This window comes from Salvelinus namaycush, chromosome 22, assembly GCF_016432855.1.
Source record: "Salvelinus namaycush isolate Seneca chromosome 22, SaNama_1.0, whole genome shotgun sequence".
In the NCBI taxonomy this organism is placed as follows: domain Eukaryota; kingdom Metazoa; phylum Chordata; class Actinopteri; order Salmoniformes; family Salmonidae; genus Salvelinus; species Salvelinus namaycush.
In genome coordinates, this window is record NC_052328.1 from 16647922 (window position 1) to 16670678 (window position 22757).

The window sequence follows — 22757 nt, forward strand, 5'->3', positions numbered from 1 at the left end:
GCCTCTTTGCTTGACATCATTGGGAAATCAAAAGAAATCATCCAAGACCTCAGAAAGAAAAATTGTAGACACAAGTCTGAATCATCCTTGGGAGCAATTTCCAAACGCCTGAAGGTACTACGTTGATTTGTACAAACAATAGTACGCAAGTATAAACACTATGGGACCACGCAGCCGTCATAAATTTGTGCGTCAGGTATCCTCGTGGTTAGAGCGTTGGACTAGTAACCGAAAGGTTGCAAGAACGAATCCCCGAGCGGACAAGGTAAAAATCTGTCGTTCTGCCCCTGAACAAGGCAGTTAACCCACTGTTCCTAGGCCGTCATTGAAAATAAGAATTTGTAATTAACTGACTTGCCTAGTTAAATAAAAAGGTTTAAAAAAATAAAAAATACCGCTCAGGAAGGAGACGCATTCTGTCTCCTAGAGATTAGCGTACTTTGGTGCGAAAAGTGCAAATCAATCCCAGAACAACAGCAAAAGACCTTGTGAAGATGCTGGAGGAAACAGGCACAAAAGCATATTTTTCCACAGTAAAACGAGTCCTATATCGACATAACCTGAAAGGCCGCTCAGCAAGGAAGAAGCCACTGCACCAAAACCACAAAAAAAAAAGCCAGACTATGGTTTGCAACTGCACATGGGGACAAAGATCATACTTTTTGGAGAAATGTCCTCTGGTCTGATGAAACAAAAATAGAACTGTTTGGCCATAATGACCATCGTTATGTTTGGAGGAAAAAGGGGGAGGCTTGCAAGCCGAAGAACACCATCCCAACCGTGAAGCACGGGGGTGGCAGCATCATGTTGTGGGGGTGCTTTGCTGCAGGAGGGATTGGATTGTATGTAAACTTCTGACCCACTGGGAATGTGATGAAAGAAATAAAGGCTGAAATAAATCATTCCCTCCACTATTATTCTGACATTTCACATTCTTAAAATAAAGTGGTGATCCTAACTGACCTAAGACAGGGAATTTTCACTAGGATTAAATGTCAGGAATTGTGAAAAAACGGATTTTAAATGTATTTGGCTAAGGTGTATGTAAACTTCTGACTTCAACTGTATACAGTATATGGTGGATGCATGGTAGGCAAGAGAAAGCAAGCATGCTATCATTACATTAAGAGGTTTTTCACTGTCAGTTGGCAGCAACCAACAGACAGAAAGTAACCAATCAAAACTAAGAGAACATAAAAATAAAGAACATGACAGGCAGTTTAAAATGGTCTTGTTGCTATTTACAATCTATAAAATATTCATCTGAACCAATTCACTGATCATTTCAGGTCTATTTAGAATATTATGATGCTCCTCTGATTATCAACAACCTTTTATTCCTCCTCTTAAAAATGCATTGCCTATTCAGAAAAACAAAGACTATCTCGCAGTTCGGTTTCATTTGGCTCCATCCCAATGGAATCCTACAGGGACAAACGCAATATTAGGCACGGTAGAGCCTGTGTAAATTGAAGTGGATGGGCGTCATTGTCAGACATATCTGGCTGCGCCCAGTGAGGTAAGAGGGTATCCATTTGCAGCAGCTGTAAGGATAGAAGTGCCAGCCAGCCATAGCTTGGGCCTGGCCTCATAATGGGCAAGGACTGTGTATTATTAATGAGGAGCTTTTCTGGTGTCCTACAGTCTTGCGGCCACTCCACTACTAGACCCAAGCAACACAACACAACAAAGACTTACACCGCCATCAGGACAGGGTGGAGGAGACACTTCTCAGGCCCAGAGCTGACATGTTTAAGTTGTCATTGGCCCAGAGGAGATGTGGCTGTGTTTTAGGAAGGTAGGGGAGACTAGAGAAGAGATACATGACCTACCTAAATACAAACACCCTGCTTTTTAACTGTGCAAGGCATTGTTACCCAAATGGATTAGGCTACTTTGAGCAGAAGGTAACTAAATTACCTGGTAAATGTGTAGCCTTGCTGATTAAGTTTATTCGTGATGTATTTCCTTCATGGGTGTGGCCAGAGCCTTTACCAAGAGCAGGATTGGACACCTAGCACATAGTGGTGAAAAATGCAAGGTCTAGATATAGTCCAGACTGTTTTAGCCCCTTTTAACGCAGATGTAATCTCAGAAACCCAGAACTAAAATATTGCGTAAGATGCTTGATTCAATTCTAAGGGAGACATGTTAGAAAATATACTAGAACGAACGAGAGGCAGACACAGAGCGGTAGCTCCACCCCCCTCTCTTTGCAACATACGAGACAGTCTTTCCAAAATTTGAAAGATGCGAACACCTGAAAAATCTAGATTTTTCCAAATGATCAGTGCTGAACAATCTGCGCCCCGGACCGAAGTTCTTCATTAGTCGTCGCATTCCAGTCTGTTGACAGACACTACGTTACCAGTTATATTACATTCTATTTATGTTAACTTTATTTTCTAAATGAAAATTGTAAACTTAAGACAAAATGGCTTGAACAAAATTATTGCCACCCTGAAGCTAGTACTTGGTTGCAGAGCCATTGGCTAAGAGAACTGCCAACAAATGCTTATTGTAGCCATCAATGAGCTTTCTGCACATTTCTACTGGCAAGTTGGCACACTTTTCAACTGCTCTAATTTATCAATGTTTGAGTGCCCTCCAACTGCTGTTTTCATCTCCCACCATAGGTTATAGATGTGATTCAGATCTGGACTTTGCTGGCAACTCCAGAACAGTCCAGCGCTTGTTCTTGAACCATTCCAAGGTGCTTTTGATGTGTGTTTGGGGTTGTTGTCCAGCTAGAAAACCCACGACCTTTAACAGAGATCCAGTTTTTGGACACAAGGTTGAACATTGCACTCCAAAACACCTTGACAATCTGCTGTTTTCATGATGTCTTGCACACGTTCAACGCCCCCATTACCAGAGGCAGCTTAGCACAGCATTACTGACCCTCCCCATGTTTGATTTTAGGGAGGGTATGATTTTCTTTGAACGTTTCATGTGGTCGTTGGTAAACATAGGAAGACCCCACTACTGAAAGAGACACAAGAAAGCCTCATTGAACATATCAAAACACCACCTAAAACAAGCTTAAATCCTGGGGAAACTGCTGTGGACCATTGAAACAAATGTAGAGCTAGCTCAGATCAGCGCTGTGAATACCGAAAACCAAATTAAGCATTCAATGAAAAGAACACCTTCTCTACAATCAAACATGGCGAGGTTTGATAATACAGTGGGGTTGCTTTTCTGCCTCTGGTACTAGAGGCCTTGAACACGTGCAAGGCATCATGAAATCAGCAGATTTTCAAGGTGTTTTAAAGTTCAACCGTGTGTCCAAAAACTGGGTTTCCATTGAAGGCTGTGGATCTTCCAGCAGGACCAGGCCCCAAACACGCATCAAAACGCACCCAGGAATGGGTCAAGAAGAAACGCTGGACTGTTCTGGAGTGGCCAGCGAAGGGTCGGTATCGGAATCACATCCAAAACCTACGGCGAGATCTGAAAGCAGCAGTTGGTAGAGGGCACCACTCATACATAGAAGAATTAGAATTCGATTTAAGAATGATGGATGCCACTGTGTTCATGGGGACCTTCAATGCTGCAGACATTTTTTGGTACCCTTCCCCAGATCTGTGCCGACACAATCCTGTCACGGAGCTCTACAGACAATTCATTCGACCTCTTGGCTTGGTTTTTGCTCTGACATGCACTGTCAACTGTGGGACCTTATATAGACAGGTGTGCCTTTCCAAATTGCTGAGGACTTTTTTATTTAATACATTTTAGAATAAGGCTGTAACGTAACAAAATGTCGAAATAGTCAATGGGTCTGAATACTTTCCAAAGGCACTAATTGTCCGCAACTGTATAAGTTACACACAGTATATTGTATCCCTGTGCAGAAAAGCTGTGGAGACTGCAGACAAACTGCAAGTACTGTAGAACTACTAATAATGATCAATAGCCTGCTCTTAGTCTCAATAGGCCTCTTAGGACCGTAACACTGTTGGCTCAGTGTGTGTATAATTATATTCTCATATCATCTCTGAAAAAGCAAGGTATTGCTGTGATGCATTGGGAAATATCCCCCCTCCCCGTGTTCCCAAGACAGAATCCTGGTTCACATTACCCATAAGCACTCCACCTTGCGGTTGAAGGCTCCGTTGCGAGACAGACGCCGCATACTTTAAATATGTTCAAACATTGCATCGTCTAAAGTCCAGCCAGAGTCCGTCGTAGAACAGGAAGTTGCCAAACTACAGAAGATTAAAATATTGAGGGCTTTATGGGATAGCTAGCAACTTGTAAACAATGACCCATTCCTATAAGTGAGCACAAATTTAGTAGTCATGTTAAATAATACACATTAGCTGTGAGCCAATTATATTATATGACAGTTGCTTCCTGTTTAAGTTGATTGTGATGGTAATGACGTTTGTTTTTGATGATAATTATTAGGTGGACGTCGCAAGCTACAATGGTATCTTCAACCTAGCCTAGCATCTAGCTAGCTAGCTGCAGTGCAGGCAAGCTTGACTTGCTATAAAATTAGAGAAACAAGTTGAAGAAAAAGTAACTAAACAAAACATGTTTTATTATCACTTAAAACAATATTTATCCTGGTTTGAATAAAATAAATGCTATCTTTGACAACAGACAGGGTCTCCAACATCTTGCGTTACAAACACTACTCTTGTCCGTTATGTAGTGGGGCAAGATTCCGTCAAGATGACGTAAGGCGAAATGAAATATGTCACGATGTAAACAGGGCATGAGACATCCTACCTGCTACATTCAACAAGGGTGACCCTAAGCCGTCCCTCCACCAATCCTGAGTCCTGAACGGAGAGGTCCAAGTCACAGGCGGAAGACCCGATAGGAGGTTGCACTTGGAACGGGAAAAAGGGTTTGTATCTGTAAAAAAACACATAACAGACAATGATTAAATTAGAAAATGGTTGTCCATTTGTTGTATACTGCTAGTGATTTCAGTGTGAACATAACGACAGAGGGATTCAACACTTCATTGAGCAGTGTTTGACAATCTATGCATAGGCCTATGGCTTTTCCACTGGGGGAAGAAAATAACAGAGCACTTGTGATCACTTCCCTCAAATCCCAAACACTACTGTATCAGCAATTTGATTCAGCGATTAAGCATTGCTTAAAACACTTCTTAGTTCTGCTTTTCTAACCACCATACTGCTGGAGAAGTTGAGAAGCAAAGCCCTGAGGACATCCGGTGCTAACTCGCTACTGTCTACGTTTCAGATTATGTGCTGTTAGCCCACAGCAATAGTTTAACAGACACAGAACCGGTTAGCGTCTCTGCTTTGTCATCATCCTCTGGATTGTTTCACTTGAGTGACTGAACACGGGCTCAGTGATAAGGAGATAACCAACTGACTAAAATGTATGCTAAAGCTGCTATTGACTGCTTCATCACGACACCTACACATCAGCATAGGCACAAAGTAGGCTGAGTTGAAAAAGTAAAGAGGGATGGATGATGAGGAGGAGGATGGTGAGATGAGAGGAAAAGTGGGGGAGAGATGGAGAAGAGATAGTGTCTTCAGAAAGTATGCATACCCATTGACTTATTCCACATTTGTTGTGTTACAGCCTGAATTCAAAATGGATTAAATCAATTTCTCACCCATCTACACACAATACCCCATAACGAACAAAGTGAAAATATGATTTAGAAATGTTGGCAAATTATTGAAAATTTAATTCAGAAATATCACTTGCATAAGTATTCACACGGCGGAGTCAATGCCTTGTAAAAGCACCTTTGGCAGCGAATACAGCTGTGAGTCTTTCTGGGTAAGTCTCTAAGGGCTCGATTCAGATTAAGGGCCCAATTAAGCCATGTAAATGGGACACAATTCCCTTTTAATGCACTTTTCTCTCTATGCATATTATGACCTTGAACTTAAGCATGAGAATGGCATTCTATTGACCTGCTATTACTTTTGGGTGTGTCTACAAATTCGCTGTATTCTGACCTTGACTTAATTCCCTAATAACTCCACCACCTTACACACAAGGAAACCATGAATAAGGTCTAGTGAACCTACCGGTTCCAAGTGGGAAAAGCATGTTCTTTCTTTTTCTTTTTCGATAGAAATAACACCATTCTCCATTAACTGTTTGAATAAGGGAATTGTAAATATAAATGACACATGCTTTAGATAAACTACATGACCAAAAGTATGTTGTTCCCCGGTACCAGTCGGAAATTTTATGGAAGTATGCACTACATGGCCAAAAGTATGTGGACACCTGCTCATTGAACATCTCATTCCAAAAATATTGGACATTAATATGGAGTTGGTCCCCCCTTTGCTGCTAGAACAGCCTCCACTCTTCTGGCAAAGCTTTCCACTAGATATTGAAACATTGCTGCGGGGACTTGAGGTACAAGAGCATTAGTGAGGTTGGGCACTGACATTGGGCGTTCAAGCCTGGCTCGCAGTCAGCGTTCCAATTAATCCCAAAGGTGTTCGATGGGGTTGAGGTCAGGGCTCTGTGCAGGCCAGTCAAGTTCTTCCACACCAATGTCATCAAACCATTTCTGTATGGACCTCACTTTGTGCACGTGGCATTGTCATGCTGAAACAGGAAAGGGCCTTCCCCAAACTGTTGCCAGAAAGTTGGAAGCACAGAATCGTCTAGAATGTCATTGTATGCCGTAGAGGTAAGATTTCTCTTCACCGGCCTCCCGGGTGGCGCAGTGGTCTAAGGCACTGCATCGCAGTGCTAGCTGTGCCACCAGAGACTCTGGGTTCGAGCTCAGGCTCTGTCGCAGCCGGCCGCGACCGGGAGGTCCATGGGGCGACGCACAATTGGCCTAGCGTCGTCCAGGTTAGGAAGGGTTTGGCCGGTAGGGATATCCTTGTCTCATTGCGCACTAGCGACTCCTGTGGCGGGCCGGGCGCAGTGGACGCTGACCAGGTCGCTAGGTGTATGGTGTTTCCTCCGACACATTGGTGCGGCTGGCTTCCGGGTTGGATGCGCACTGTGTTAAGAAGCACTGCGGCTTGGTTGGGTTGTGTTTCGGAGGACGCATGGCTCTCGACCTTCGTCTCTCCCGAGCCCGTACGGGAGTTGTAGCGATGAGACAAGACAGTAACTACTAACAATTGGATACCACGAAATTGGGGAGAAAAAGGGGGTTAAAAAAAAAATAATAATAAAGATTTCCCTTCACCTATGGGCCTAGCCCGAACCATGAAAAACCGCCCCAGACCATTATTCCTCCTCCACCACCACAGTTGGCACTATGCATTCGGGAAGGTAGTGTTCTCCTGGCATCTGCCAAACCCAGATTCATCCGTCGGATTGCCAGATGGTAAAGCGTGATTCATCACTCCAGAGAACGAGTTTCCACTGCTCCAGAGTCCCATGGCGGCGAGCTTTACACCACTCCAGCCGACGCTTGGAATTGCGCATGGTGATCTTAGGCTTGTGTGCAGCTGCTCGACTATGGAAACCCATTTCATGAAGCTCCCGAAGAACAGTTCTTGTGCTGATGTTGCTTCCAGAGGCAGTTCGGAACTCAGTAGTGGGTGTTGCAACTGAGGACACAATTTTAACGCGCTTTAGCACTCGGCGGTCTTGTTCTGTGAGCTTGTGTGGCCTACCACTTCGCAGCTGAGACGTTGTTGCTGCTAGACATTTCCACCTCACAATAACAGCACTTACAGGTGACCGATGGCAGCTCTAGCAAGGCAGGAATTGTGACGAACTGAAAGGTGGCATCCAATGACGCTGCCACATTGAAAGTCACTGGGCTCTTCAGTAAGACCATTCTACTGCCAATGTTTGTCTATGGAGATTGCATGGCTGTGTGCTCGATTTTATACACCTGTCAGCAATGAGTGTAGCTTAAATAGCCGAATCCACTCATTTGAAGGGGTGTCCACATACTTTTGTTTAAAGTGTATATTTTAGCTTATAAATCGCTGGGGACAAATGTGAAACAGTAAGGTTTATGAAATGCTGTGCCACAATGCATCATTTAAATTGTATGGCCTTTTAACTTGCAGGGATGGGCATTCTCAAATCTCTTAATTATAGGCTACCCCGACTTTCTCTTTCTTATTTGAATCATGTAAAATTTTCGCCACTATCAGTATCGACCGTCAGTAGGCCTAATAACCACACATATTCAACTGCCAATTTACTGTTAGTTCCCTTCAGCTGGTATAGCCTACATTATCATTCCATTTAATTACATTGTTTCGTTTACCTTAATTTGCTTCCCCTGTAAACGCAATCACGGCCAGGTGGTTATTGCTAAGGATCATTACTAACAGTTGATTTTATTAAAAAAAGACGTAGGCCAATTAAATCATTATGAAGCAGAGTGCAGACCAGCCGTAACAGTTTGAACCCGCAGCATAGTGCAATACTTGGCTGTGTCATCACACAGTTCCATGGTTAGTGCAGGCAATAGACGAGGGTATAGCCTACTAGTGTACACTAGCCTCCCTGTTAGAATTCTATGTACACTAATCTTCCAACATCACCATGGGTTAAAGAACTGAATTTGGCAATTTTCAGAATGAATCAAACCACCGTTTTTTCTTTAGTGCGTAAAGGCTCTCCAAACCTGTTTATGATTCATAAATACTTTCCTAACCTTTTTAAAATCTGCCAATTGGTGCTGACAGATAGCTTACTTTTATTGATCCCTAATATTCTGAAACGGTTCTGTCGATATGTTCTATTGAGTCTGTAGACAAAATTCAAGCAAAGGTACACCGTATTGATGGGTGGTCTCTGATCCACCTCTACGCAGACGACACTATTCTGTATACTTCTGGCCCTTCTTTGGACACTGTTAACAACCCTCCAGATGAGCTTCAATGCCATACAACTCTCCTTCCGTGGCCTCCAACTGCTCTTAAATACAAGTAAAACTAAATGCATGCTCTTCAACCGATCGCTGCCTGCACCTGCCCGCCCGTCCAGCATCACTACTCTGGACGGTTCTGACTTAGAATATGTGGACAACTACAAATACCTGTGTCTGGTTAGACTGTAAACTCTCCTTCCAGACTCACATTAAGCATCTCCAATCCAAAATCAAATCTAGAATTGGCTTCCTATTTCGCAACAAAGCATCCTTCACTCATGCTGCTAAACATACCCTTGTAAAACTGACCATCCTACCGATCCTCGACTTCGGTGAAGTCATTTACAAAATAGCCTCCAACACCCTACTCAACAAATTGGATGCAGTCTATCACAGTGCCATCCGTTTTGTCACCAAAGCTCCATATACTACCCACCACTGCGACCTGTACGCTCTCGTTGGCTGGCCCTCGCTTCATACTCGTCGCAAAACCCACTGGCTCCAGGTCATCTACAAGACCCTGCTAGGTAAAGTCCCGCCTTATCTCTGCTCGCTGGTCACCATAGCAGCACCCACCCGTAGCATGCGTTCCAGCAGGTATATCTCACTTGTCACCCCCAAAGCCAATTCCTCCTTTGGTCGCCTCTCCTTCCAGTTCTCTGCTGCCAATGACTGGAACGAACTACAAAAATCTCTGAAACTGGAAACACTTACCTCCCTCACTAGCTTTAAGCACCAGCTGTCAGAGCAGCTCACAGATCACTGCACCTGTACATAGCCCATCTATAAAATAGCCAAAACAACTACCTCTTCCCTACTGTATTTATTTATTTTGCTCCTTTGCACCCCAGTATTTCTACTTTGCACACTCATCTGTCAAATCTACCATTCCAGTGTTTTACTTGCTATATTGTATTTACTTCGCCATCATGGCCTATTTATTGCCTTTACCTCCCTTATCTCACCTCATTTGCTCACATTGTATATAGACTTATTTTTCTACTGTATTATTGACTGTGTTTGTTTTACTCCATGTATAACTCTGTGTTGTTATATGTGTCGAACTGCTTTGCTTTATCTTGGCCAGGTCGCAGTTGTAAATGAGAACTTGTTCTCAACTTGCCTACCTGGTTAAATAAAGATGAAATAAATAAATAAATTGAAAGGGACGTCTTAAGATAAATGTACTGAAAACCCTATTTAATTAAAAATCCACGACAATATATATTTTTTAAAGGTACTTTTGAATACCAACTACTGAGAAGTGCATTGGAAAGGCGTATTTTACTAAACTGGAATCTGGCCTAAAGAGTTTTCCACAACTGGATTCTGCAACATTTGCCCATTATTCTTTTCAGAATTCTCCAAGCTGTCAAATTGGTCATTGATCATTGCTAGGCAACCATTTTCAGGTCTTGCCATAGATTTTCAAGTAGGTTTAAGTCAAAACTGTAACTCGGCCACTCAGGAACAATCACTGTCTTCTTGATATGCAACTACAGTGTAAAATGTGGCCTTCTGTTTTAGGTTATTGTCCTGCTGAAAGGTGAATTCATTTCCCAGTGTCTGGTGGAAAGCAGACAACCAGGTTCTCTTCTCCGATTTTGCCTGTGTTAAGCTCCATTCCGTTTCTTTTTTATCCTGAAAAACTCACCAGTCCTTAACGATTAGCATACCTATAACATAAAGCCACAACTATGCTTGAAAATATGGAGTGTGGTACTCAGTAATGTTTTGTATTAGCCCCAAACATAACACTTATTCAGGACAAAAAGTGAATTACTTTGCCACACTTGTTTTGCATGTTTTGGAATATTTTTTATTCTGCACAGGCTTCCTTCTTTTCACTGTGTCAGTTCGGTTAGTATTGTGGAGCCACTACAATATTGTTGATCCATCCTCAGTTCTCCTATACCAGCCATTCAACTCTGCAACTGTCTTAAAGTCGCCATTGGCCTCATGGTGAAATCCCTGAGGGGGTTTCTTTCCTTCCAGCAACTGAGTTAGGAATGCCGCCTGTATCTTTGTAGAGACTGGGTATATTTATACACCATCCAAAGTGTAATTAATAACTTCACCGTGATCAAAGGGATATTCAATGTATGCTTTTTAATATACCAATAGGTGTCCTTTGCGAGGCATTGGAAAATCTCGTTGGTCTTCATGGTTGAATCTGTTACAAATTCACAGCTCGAATGAGGTAGTAGCGCTAGGCAGTATACCGTATTTTACTATATACCGGTATTTATGCACGGACCGGTTTGGGTTTTTACTACCTTCTATAATGGTATTTGAATGTTTAGTTTGTTAAAATGTGATACGCCGTGTGTAACGTCCATTTTTATAGTTTACTCCGCTACTTGAGTCATCCCTCTCCACTCTCTCCACGCAGCTTTCCACACAGACCTAGTCCCACCCCGTCACTGAAGTAGCACATTTGTTGTTGCTTGACCACGAGACACTTTCAGTCTGCAGCACATGCAACAAGTTTGATGACAACGATGTTGTTTGCACTATGATCTTAGTATAAATCCACAAGCGTTCTATAATTACAATATTAGTTTGTGTTTCTTACATCTGCAAACAGCTAGTTTGTATTTTCTTAGCAAGTTAAGCTAAATCGTGTTAGACACTAATGTTAATCGCTAGTTTTATATCGACGGCTAGCTAACTAGCTAATAAAAGTACTTAGTCAGAGCAAACGTAGCTAGCTAATACAGCCTGATACCAGTACTGGTATCAGGCGGAGGCTTATATCAGCATGTTGTTTGTGCAACAGTACCTTCTAAATCAAACAGGGATAGGCGAAGCATGTTAGCTATGTGAATAAAGATTTAATGTAGCCAAAGATTATAGGGTCCCCTAGGAAACACTCACCATCACTTTGGTTCGTACCTTGTCACAATAACTCGTCCATGTCATTTTTTTCATTCGTTGTCATGTCAAACAAACAAAGTGCCCCCTATTATTTATATTCTAACTATAGAATTATAATAAACATTTTATTTCCATGATTCCAAAAGGTCACCCAACTGTTTTGATCTAAATTGCAACATTTGGTTAAAAATAAGGCCTAGTATTTTTGCCCATATCGTGGCAGTGTGGAAATGATCTCAAATGAGTGCAGGAAATGCAGAAATTGATGGAAATTATTTTAGGTTGAAGTTGAATTGAACAGTATAAAACAATCAGAATGGAGAAGGACCCATTGAAATAATTTAGAATATATGTGTTGCTACCCTAGGGTCACGCACTACTCATGAAGCAAATTTAGAGCTTTTATTAATAAAAAATTAGAAAAATACAGTATATACAGTGGGGAGAACAAGTATTTGATACACTGCCGATTTTGCAGGTTTTCCTACTTACAAAGCATGGAGAGGTCTGTAATTTTTATCATAGGTACACTTCAACTGTGAGAAACAAAAATCCAGAAAATCACATTGTATGATTTTTAAGTAATTAATTTGCATTTTATTGCATGACATAAGTATTTGATACATCAGAAAAGCAGAACTTAATATTTGGTACAGAAACCTTTGTTTGCAATTACAGCGATCATACGTTTCCTGTAGTTCTTGACCAGGTTTGCACACACTGCAGCAGGGATTTTGGCCCACTCCTCCATACAGACCTTCTCCAGATCCTTCAGGTTTCGGGGCTGTCGCTGGGCAATACGGACTTTCAGCTCCCTCCAAAGATTTTCTATTGGGTTCAGGTCTGGAGACTGGCTAGGCCACTCCAGGACCTTGAGATGCTGCTTACGGAGCCACTCCTTAGTTGCCCTGGCTGTGTGTTTCGGGTCGTTGTCATGCTGGAAGACCCAGCCACGACCCATCTTCAATGCTCTTACTGAGGGAAGGAGGTTGTTGGCCAAGATCTCGCGATACATGGCCCCATCCATCCTCCCCTCAATACGGTGCAGTCGTCCTGTCCCCTTTGCAGAAAAGAATCCCCAAAGAATGATGTTTCCACCTCCATGCTTCACGGTTGGGATGGTGTTCTTGGGGTTGTACTCATCCTTCTTCTTCCTCCAAACACAGCGAGTGGAGTTCAGACCAAAGAGCTCTATTTTTGTCTCATCAGACCACATGACCTTCTCCCATTCCTCCTCTGGATCATCCAGATGGTCATTGGCAAACTTCAGACGGGCCTGGACATGCGCTGGCTTGAGCAGGGGGACCTTGCGTGCGCTGCAGGATTTTAATCCATGACGGCGTAGTGTGTTACTAATGGTTTTCTTTGAGACTGTGGTCCCAGCTCTCTTCAGGTCATTGACCAGGTCCTGCCGTGTAGTTCTGGGCTGATCCCTCACCTTCCTCATGATCATTGATGCCCCACGAGTTGAGATCTTGCATGGAGCCCCAGACCGAGGGTGATTGACCGTCATCTTGAACTTCTTCCATTTTCTAATAATTGCGCCAACAGTTGTTGCCTTCTCACCAAGCTGCTTGCCTATTGTCCTGTAGCCCATCCCAGCCTTGTGCATGTCTACAATTTTATCCCTGATGTCCTTGCACAGCTCTATGGTCTTGGCCTTGTGGAGAGGTTGGAGTCTGTTTGATTGAGTGTGTGGACAGGTGTCTTTTATACAGGTAACGAGTTCAAACAGGTGCAGTTAATACAGGTAATGAGTGGAGAACAGGAGGGCTTCTTAAAGAAAAACAAACAGGTCTGTGAGAGCCGGAATTCTTACTGGTTGGTAGGTTATCAAATACTTGTCATGCAATAAAATGCAAATTAATTACTTAAAAATCATAATGTGATTTTCTGGATTTTTGTTTTAGATTCCGTCTCTCACAGTTGAAGTGTACCTATGATAAAAATGACAGACCTCTCCATGCTTTGTAGTAGGAAAACCTGCAAAATCAGCAGTGTATCAAATACTTGTTCTCCCCACTGTATATATATATATATATATATAATATTTGGCCATATCACCCAGCCCTATGAGGTAGTCATTAAAAAAATCATGCTAAACACCATTATTGCACACAGAGTGAGTGCATGCAACTTGTGTGACTTGTGTTTATGTTTATTTAGGCTTGCCATAACAAAGGGGTTGAATTCTTAGTGACTCAAGACATTTCAGCCTAACATTTGTAAAAATTGCGGGGTATTGTGAGTAGGCCAGTGACAACAAATCTATATTTAATGCATTTTAAATGCAGGCTGTAATGTAGAAAATGTCAAGGGGTGTGAATACTTTGATGGCACTGTGGATGCGAAATGGAGGAGATGCTACAGGAGCATCTACTGGAGGCCCACGGTTCCATTGGGCATGTGGGCAGATTGATAATCTGATCCCAGCAGGGCAGGGATTTCCTAACAGATCCTGGGTGTTTCCTGCTCTCGCTCCACAGCAGGAGGACTGACCTCAACCAGTGTGGGGTGACACACACAGCTTGGCTCTCCATCTCTCTGTCTCACCCTAGTTCACACACTGACCCACTCATACAACATGATGTCCTCCAAAACATTTGGTCCCAGCACTGTGACTTCCTCTATTGGGTGTGGTCATTGGCTAAAAGCAAAATTAAGGCCAATGATTAAACAGTAATGAAAATCCTCATTGTAATTATGAACATCATGTTGTTTTGGACTACACGCCTGCCTCTACTATTTTTGGCCCCTCGTGCCATGTCTAGCCTGAAGCCTCTGGCATTCTATACCAGAGAGGATTTTGTGTAACTGTTCATTAATAAAATGCTAGATATGTGACAGATAGCCTAACCATAGAAATAAAATATATATAAATTCTAGTTATGAGCCTAATCTACATCCAAAGATTATATTTGTGTTCAAGATGAAGTGTTTTATATGGATGCCTCTACAATAGCTACCACTTTGATTATTTTTTTCCTAGCGTTTTTCAAATCCAGCATCTTGAATTCCTATTTATTCTCTATGTTGACATACATAGCAGCTTCTCTGTCATGCTTCAACAGGTTGTCCAGAGAGGTCAAACAACAAGATGGAAGAGAATGGTACCACTACCACATTCAGCTTGCAGCATCCCAGCCCTGGCTGTACCCTCCATGTTCTTTGGGTACTGAACAAAAGCAGAACCATTGTTCAGGGCTCAGTTCCTTTAGGCTCCTTTGTGGTTGTCAGCACACTGTCTCCAATACATTTCCACAGGGAGAAAATAGAAATCCAGAAGAGGAGGAGAAGAATGTGACAGGGGAGACATTCTGAAGGACTTCGCTGGCTAACTCCAGGGCAGCCTGTTTTTTAAACCGGCAACATTCATCTCCTGCTAAACTCCAAGATGAACAATGTCTTAGCATGTGAGAATGGCTAAACAACACTTCATTAGTCCTTAAATATGATGAGTAGCAGGCTATGATCTACAAAAGGTAGACTAACTCCCTAAATGGACAGTATACTTTCAAATCAAAGCCCGTCAGATGTTTGGTGATTGGCTAATTATACTGTACGTTGTACAACCAAATGTTCACATCAGCAGTTGACACTGTAGTGCGCCTCCGTGGTCATGAATGAACCCAGTTCCAAAACCACTTATCGCACATAGGCCACACAGGTCTACATTCTTAAATCACAGTTAACATTCCCTCGATTGCACAGACAGTGCAGGTCAGAGTGGAAGAGGCAGCTCAGCTCAGTAACATTAGATGGGCAATGATTAGGAGAACATAGCAGATTATTAGGCATGAGGGCTTGACAGCACCATTCCACAACAAAGTCATCTTAATTGGAAAACAAGTTTGCATTTTGTCTCGGTGCAAGTACAAGCGGGCAGACGTGGCCTATCACGTTCCACAGACACCATTAGCCTCATCAAAAAGCCTATATTAAAAATGCATAGGGCACATCCCTATCCCTTTGGCCTACCTGCATCTTGCATTTAGTTTCTTTACAATTATCCATTAGATTAGGCCGTCACAAATACCGTACCCTGTCACAAAAGCTAACACCACCTAATTGCTGAAAAGAAAACATGCATATTACAATGTAAACCAAACATGATTGTTGCTATAGGCCTAGTCTCTTATTAAAATATTATCAATAATTGTTTCTTGTATCGAGGGATCTAAAGCTTGCCTTGTTTCTAGTGGTTGGGCTTTAGAGCCTTTAATAATTAAGTAGGACGAAAGCAAGTCTCAACCACAACAACCATGGGGGTTACAGTAGAAGTGAATATCTCGTTCTGAGATGGACACAATACAGTCCTTGAATAAGTTTGGCCAAATATTCCTTGTATTCTGTGCTTGGCGTCTCCCATAGACCCAGTCCGTTATGGCAGCTCAGTAGTGCTGAGCGATTAGTATTTTTAAAGTCAGTTGAGATTCCTTTAGATTATTAAAAAATAAATCACACTTTTTGATTCAATCATTTTTTGTAAACACTAAAAAGCACTAGGCATTATGTGGGTTGAACACTAACACAGAAAAAAACTATTAATAAAAGTCCCATGATGGTAGTGACTTCCCATTACTGCTTATCACTTATTAACCATCATTTATTCACATGACTTCACTTGAATAAAATATTTCAGTTGTGTATACTTTATTACATTTGTTTAATTTGATGACTATCATTCTGTCCCAAGTCATCTCATCTCTATAGAGCTGCTGCATATGCTGTCTGACAAAGCCACTATTTTGTAGTTCTTCAAAGTAAATTAAGCATACATTCTGCGGTCTCTTCTGTAGCAAGCATAAAAACAAACAGACCTGACAAGTAGGTGCGCAATGGATTATACAAAAAAGTACAACAAAAAAACAAAAAAAAACTATGAATGTATGTACTTGTAAGTCGCTCTGGATAAGAGCGTCTGCTAAATGACTTAAATGTACATGTAAATGGATTATGGCCATTGTAGTTAATTATCACGTTTTCCACTCTACACTATATAGAATTTTGGCCTGTTGGAAACTACAACTCCATACTCGCACAGTTCAGGCTGAATCTGATTTATCTCATGAGAAACTGTGCAACGTGCGCATTGAGCTCACATAAATTTAAAAAAAATGGAATTCAAATAATTTACCCATTTAAAAAACTAAAAAGAACCAACATTTTTGTTAATTGCTCAGCTAATGAGAAGTCAAAAGCTTTCTGAACAATGTTCCGGCCAGACATTCCTTTCAGTAAGTAAACTTGATTCTTTAAATCAGAAAGCTTTAAAGATTAGCCAAGGCGTAGATTTGTTTTCTGTGAAAACGATTTGTGCACACACAACGACAAGAGGAATGTACTTGTAGGCTCCTATATTGGTAAGGAACAACTGGATGCAATAGTATTGGTATCTTATTCATTCAAGTGCTTACAAGCTAAAATACAGTAACTCTCAAAATATGAATATTTGTACAAACCAATAAACATGTAACATCAAAATGAAAATGGAAAGGGCAGTCTAAATAAATGCTGATGGCAGTAATAAAACAGTAACAAATAGCTCTGTTGGGCTCAAAGCATTTAAAAGGCTACATGAGAATATGGCCTCTTCCTGCTATGAAACCACAGATTAACTGTCTGATTTAGATACCACAAATCCTGATGTCAAACCAGGCCGGGCTTTGGTAAGCCATCCCCAAAACCTGATCGAGACAACCCAGGTGTTCCGTGTCAGCAGATTTAATTTGCGATTATGTACCAACTGCCTGGGTTGCCTACGAAAGATCTGCAAACTCAAAAGCTTAAATTGTCCTGATGTATCGGTGAGCATTAAAGTCTATTTTGGGGGGAGTGGCACAAAACGTAGCCAGGCCAAAGTTCCAGGCAATAATCCTAAAATGACCATGAGGGATGAACGTGAGAGGGCATGATACGCAGAGTTTATATGCAGTAAAACGCAGAACTCTGATGGAATAGCCAAACGCATTGTGATTCTCCTAAATAATGTATGTAAACTATATTACACAGCAAAGCAGACAAAAAAATCCCTACTCTACTTAAGCTGCATTTTCTGTAAAAGTATCAAGTCTCAATATGAGAAGAAGCATGTCTGGAAAATGGGGTAACCTCAATTATTTATGTTATAAAAATGGACACTGTTCAACACCCCAATGCCCTAACAAAATCAGGGAGCACGTGTGTGCAATCATAAGCTTGTAGCATGTGTTTAAGAGTGTAGAATAGCATTTGCTGCAACTTAACTAGAAATTGAACTGAATAATTACATGCATGCTTCTTAAGTTATTACTGTACTCTCAGACAAAATGTACTTTTTCCTGCTGTATCTCCTTCCCTCAGCTACGAGTAAATTCTAGTATCCCCATTGCTTATGCTCAGTGCCCAAGCAACAGTAAGATCCTAAGATGTTACATTACAGACAGAAATCTTGAGAACCTTGGAGTTGAAACGGGTTGTGCAGATCCATATTTAATAGACAGTGAGTTATCATGTCACTTTAGAAAGTAAAGCATTTGGCCAGGCCCCCCCAAAAAACAACAAAGAAGCTTTGCTCCAAATTTCAAGCAAAGAAGTTATTCTCTATCAGGATGTCATGAACATGTACTGCAGTGGACTTTGTGTATAACTACAGGGCTCCTTTTCAACACATTAGCAATCAAAGCTTTCAAAAGTATTATTGATTAGAACCCTGACCATCAGTCATTAACACACACTAATGCAAGAGCATGCAATATGTCGTTCTATTGAAAGAGGTTGGACATACTGTAAGGGGAGATTTAAGAGATGGACTTTGCCCTCCCACACCATGGACCTCACGAAACGATATCACAATACTTAGGTGCCGATACTACAGTATATGTATTGCGATTCTCAAAATATTGTGATTTGATAGTGTGATTTTATTTCAATGTTCCAAACATATTGCTCACCATATGTCTGCTGCAGAGAGACAAGAGAGAGCCATGAGAAAATTTGTTTTGATCCGTCAAGGAAATATAAGTGCTGAAAAAGAAAAATGGTCTCCCTATTTAAAAAGATGTAGAACAAGCTATGAAGGGAAAATACTGGGGTTTTAGCACAGGTACAGCCAACTAGCACAAAAATAATATTGTGATATTGTCAAAATGACACATCGTCCAAAATAATATCCCGATATGCAACTGTATGAAGTGCATTATTGCACCAAAATGGTGGCTTTCTGGCTAGAGGCTGTAGTATTACTTCCAGCTTCATTGTCTTATTAACCTATTTTCTCCTTCTCTGGGATCCAACAGTACAGCTAAACAACAATGACAGCTCAATCAATGAAGGGTATGAAGCAGGGTTGTCACGATAGCAGTATCACGATACTACGATACCTGATGTTCCATGGCAAAAATGAAAATACAAAGCAGACTTAAAACTCTTTGGTCCTTTAAAAAACCTACAGTATGTAAAATAGTTATATAGCTTGGAATACAAAAGTGATTCTGGGTGACAACATAAGGCTGCTTGTTTCCAACATTAGGACTGTTTTCCTCAGGAAATGTAATCCTCTTCATGTTTTGTTTCCTTGCTGCGCGCCACACAAGCAACCTCCGCACGCTACCGCTGCGTGCAAACGCCGCAGCTCATGAAACCAACACTTTACATGTGGCATTTAGATTTTTTTTGTTCAGCGTAGAAGGAGGATATTACATTTTTCTACATCACCATGAAAAGAAGGACATTAATTATGCATTTCTGTAAAGTACAGACCAAGGACCCATGTCATGCTGTTACAGTCAGTCTGTTAACAGGTGCTGATACACTTCACTTACTGTAGTTCAATAACCAAAATTGATATTTTCAAACTCAAGGTGTCATGACATAGCTGAAACCTTTTGGTCGACACGACCAAATTCACATAGAAATGTGAGTTATTGATGTGTCATTTCTCAATGACACATCAATAACAGCTGTTTAGATGGTACAATGATTCTCTACACTATACTTAATTTTTTTGTCACAAACTAAAATTTTAGCAACCAGGAAATGGCAGAGCACATGGTCACAAAAAACATTGTTATCAAACTTTGCATCTGCACTGTTCCTCAAGTAAATGTGTTTCAGTAAAATATTCTGTGGAAATTGTCAAAACTAGACTTCTGAATATAGGTGTATGGTTTGTTAAACTTTGCAGTCAATGGTTTTGGCTTGGCATTCATTTTAAAGTGGATCTGAGCATCACTCTGTTATAATGGAATTGCCCATAAGAAATAACCCAGCTGACAGTGGATGAGGGAGGGATGGGGGGGGGGGGGTAATGGGTTCATTACATATTGGTACACATTACTGATTGTCCAGGACAAATCAAATGTTATAAATTCAGAATTTCACACAGGATATTAGAATCATATTGATGACAAGCCAGTCCAACAACCATCCAAAGTCATGAAAATGACAAAGGAATGGCACACGGTAAGCCCAAGCTTACGAAGAAATGATGCCAATCTAGTATGTCCTGTCCAGATAAGGATGGGGACAGGGGTGAATGGCTCAGTGCATTTGACTGTGATCTAATATGCCAAGTGATTGGCCCCCTACTTTGCAGACCTGGAATGTGGTTAATGATGTGCTCAAGTTTAACACTGGTCCAGTGTCTGAGAATTCTTCTCTTACAGGTTTAAATTCTCTGACCCCCAAAAAATCTCAAAAGGCTTAATACGATTTGAGGGCGTAGCCAGAAAATTCAGCAATGATCTGTTCACCACCCCCATCTATTATGCTAAGAATACCTACCGCCTGAACATTCCATTCAGAAACCAGACAGACTCACTGTCAAGACTCACAAACCTGTCCGGTTTGTAGAGTAGAGAGGGAGGTAATCATAACTCTGTCAACTCTCACCGTAAATCTGGAACACAAAGAATGTTACCCTCTCTGAAACTTACTGCAGAGATAAAGCTTTATTCTATGCTACAGAGGATTGCTGTAGTATCTCATTCCCCACTGTTTCAGTACAGTATCCATATTGCTTTTGTCCTGACTCAAGATGGGTGTTGTTATGCCTGGATTACCTCCAGCCCCCCCCCTCCCCTCCAGAGTCCTGCCATCTGTGACATTCAGATAATCCTAATGTCCACTGCTCCATCCTCAAAGGCTGTTTTAGATGACATCGCCTCACAACTCTCACTCAGACAGAGTCATTATCATGGGCACCTCACAAACATGCACCATTTTAGGTCAATCCTCCAGATTGTTGCATTTAGCCTACATTTAACATTTAGCTCCCACACATGATCCAAACCAGATCTTTCACAAGAAGTGGCTATGCCATGTCAGTAGAGGCCTGTGGCTGCACATAGGGACATAAAATAGTTACATTTAGTTGTTGTTCTCACAAAACAACCAAACCATTGTTTGCCTGCTCTGCAGCCCACATAGTAAATATGGTGGACAAAAGGAAAGTCTGTTCATTTTGTCAGGCACAAGACAGCGTTTCATTGATTTTCAAGTGAAACAATGTGCCTTCTCACAGTCTGGCATTTTAACAACAATAATCACCTGATTAAACCCACCTAATTATATACATTTAACCTAAATCAATGACAAATGCTGGTTTTGTATGGACCATTTGCAGCATTACTATATCAAATATTATGGCAGGAACAGATCAAATAAGCAAAGAGAAATGACAGTCCATCCTTACTTTAAGACATGAAGGTCAGTCAATCTGGAAAATTTGAAAGTTTCTTCAAGTGCAGTCGCAAAAACCATCAAGCGCTATGATGAAACTGGCTCTCATGAGGACCACCACAAGAAAGGAACACCCAGAGTTACCTCTGCTGCAGAGGATAAGTTCAATAGAGTTACCAGCCTCAGAAATTGCAGCCCAAATAAATGCTTCACAGAATTCACGTCATCTGTTCAGAGGAGACTGTGTGAAACAGGCCTTCATGGTCGAATTGCTGCAAAGAAACCACTACCAAAGGACACCAATAATAAGAAGAGACTTGCTTGGGCCAAGAGACATGAGCAACGGACATTAGACTGGTGGAAATCTGTCCTTTGGTCTGATAAGTCTAAATTGGAGATGTTAAGTTCCAACCACTGTCTTTGTGAGACGCCTAGTATGTGATCTGATGATCTCTGCATATGTGGTTCCCACAGAGAAGCATGGAGGAGGTGTGATGGTGCTTTGCTGGTGACACTGTTGGTGATTTATTTAGAATTCAAGGCACACTTAACCAGCATGGCACAGCGATACGCCATCCTATCTGGTTTGTGCTTAGTGGGACTATAATTTATTTTTCAACAAGACAATGACCCAAAACACACCTCCAGGCTGTGTAAGGGCTATTTGACCAAAAAGGAGAGTGATGGAGTGCTGCATCAGATGACCTGGCCTCCACAATCACACGATCTCAACCCAATTGAGATGCTTGGGATGAGTTGGACCGCAGAGTGAAGAAAAGCAGCCAACAAGTGCTCAGCATATGTGGAACTCCTTGAAGACTGCTGGAAAAGCATTCCAGGTGAAATTGGTTGAGAGAATGCCAAGAGTGTGCAAAGCTGTCATCAAGGCAAAGGGAGGCTATTTGAAGAAAATATATCATATATATTTTGATTTGTTTAACACTTTCTTGGTTCCTACATGATTTCATGTGTGTTATTTCATAGTTTTAATGCATTCACTATTATTCTACAATGTAGAAAATAGTAAAAATAAAGCTAAAAACCCTTGAATGAGTAGGTGTGTCCAAACGTCTAACTGGTACTGTATATCTCTATATTACAATTATACAGATGTATGTCATGGACCAGAACATATTAGTTGCTTATTTCACAGCCCAATAATCACAACTACACCTTCTAAAAAGAAAACAACTTTTCCCCACATCTTGGAATAAATCACAGAACGCTAAAAACAATATTAGCAAACAAAAAAGGTGATTTTTGCATGCTGCGTTGTAGCGAATGACAAACACACCTGCAAACAACCAACCCAGGATGTTTGAAGTAAAGGTCGACCGATTATGATTTTTCAACGCCGATACCGATACCAATTATTGGAGGACCAAAAAAAGCCTATACCGAT

At 41.3% G+C, this 22757-nt stretch overlaps 1 protein-coding gene across 1 annotated transcript in view; it reads right to left on the reverse strand.

The window, feature by feature from the left end:
- Positions 1 to 22757, reverse strand: part of LOC120017615 (PDZ domain-containing protein 8-like) — a 73781-nt gene that overhangs the window by 45413 nt on the left and 5611 nt on the right. The window contains exon 2 of the mRNA XM_038960499.1: positions 4741 to 4869. Coding sequence (XP_038816427.1) covers positions 4741 to 4869 — 129 coding nt within the window. The remainder of the gene's footprint in view (positions 1 to 4740; positions 4870 to 22757) is intronic.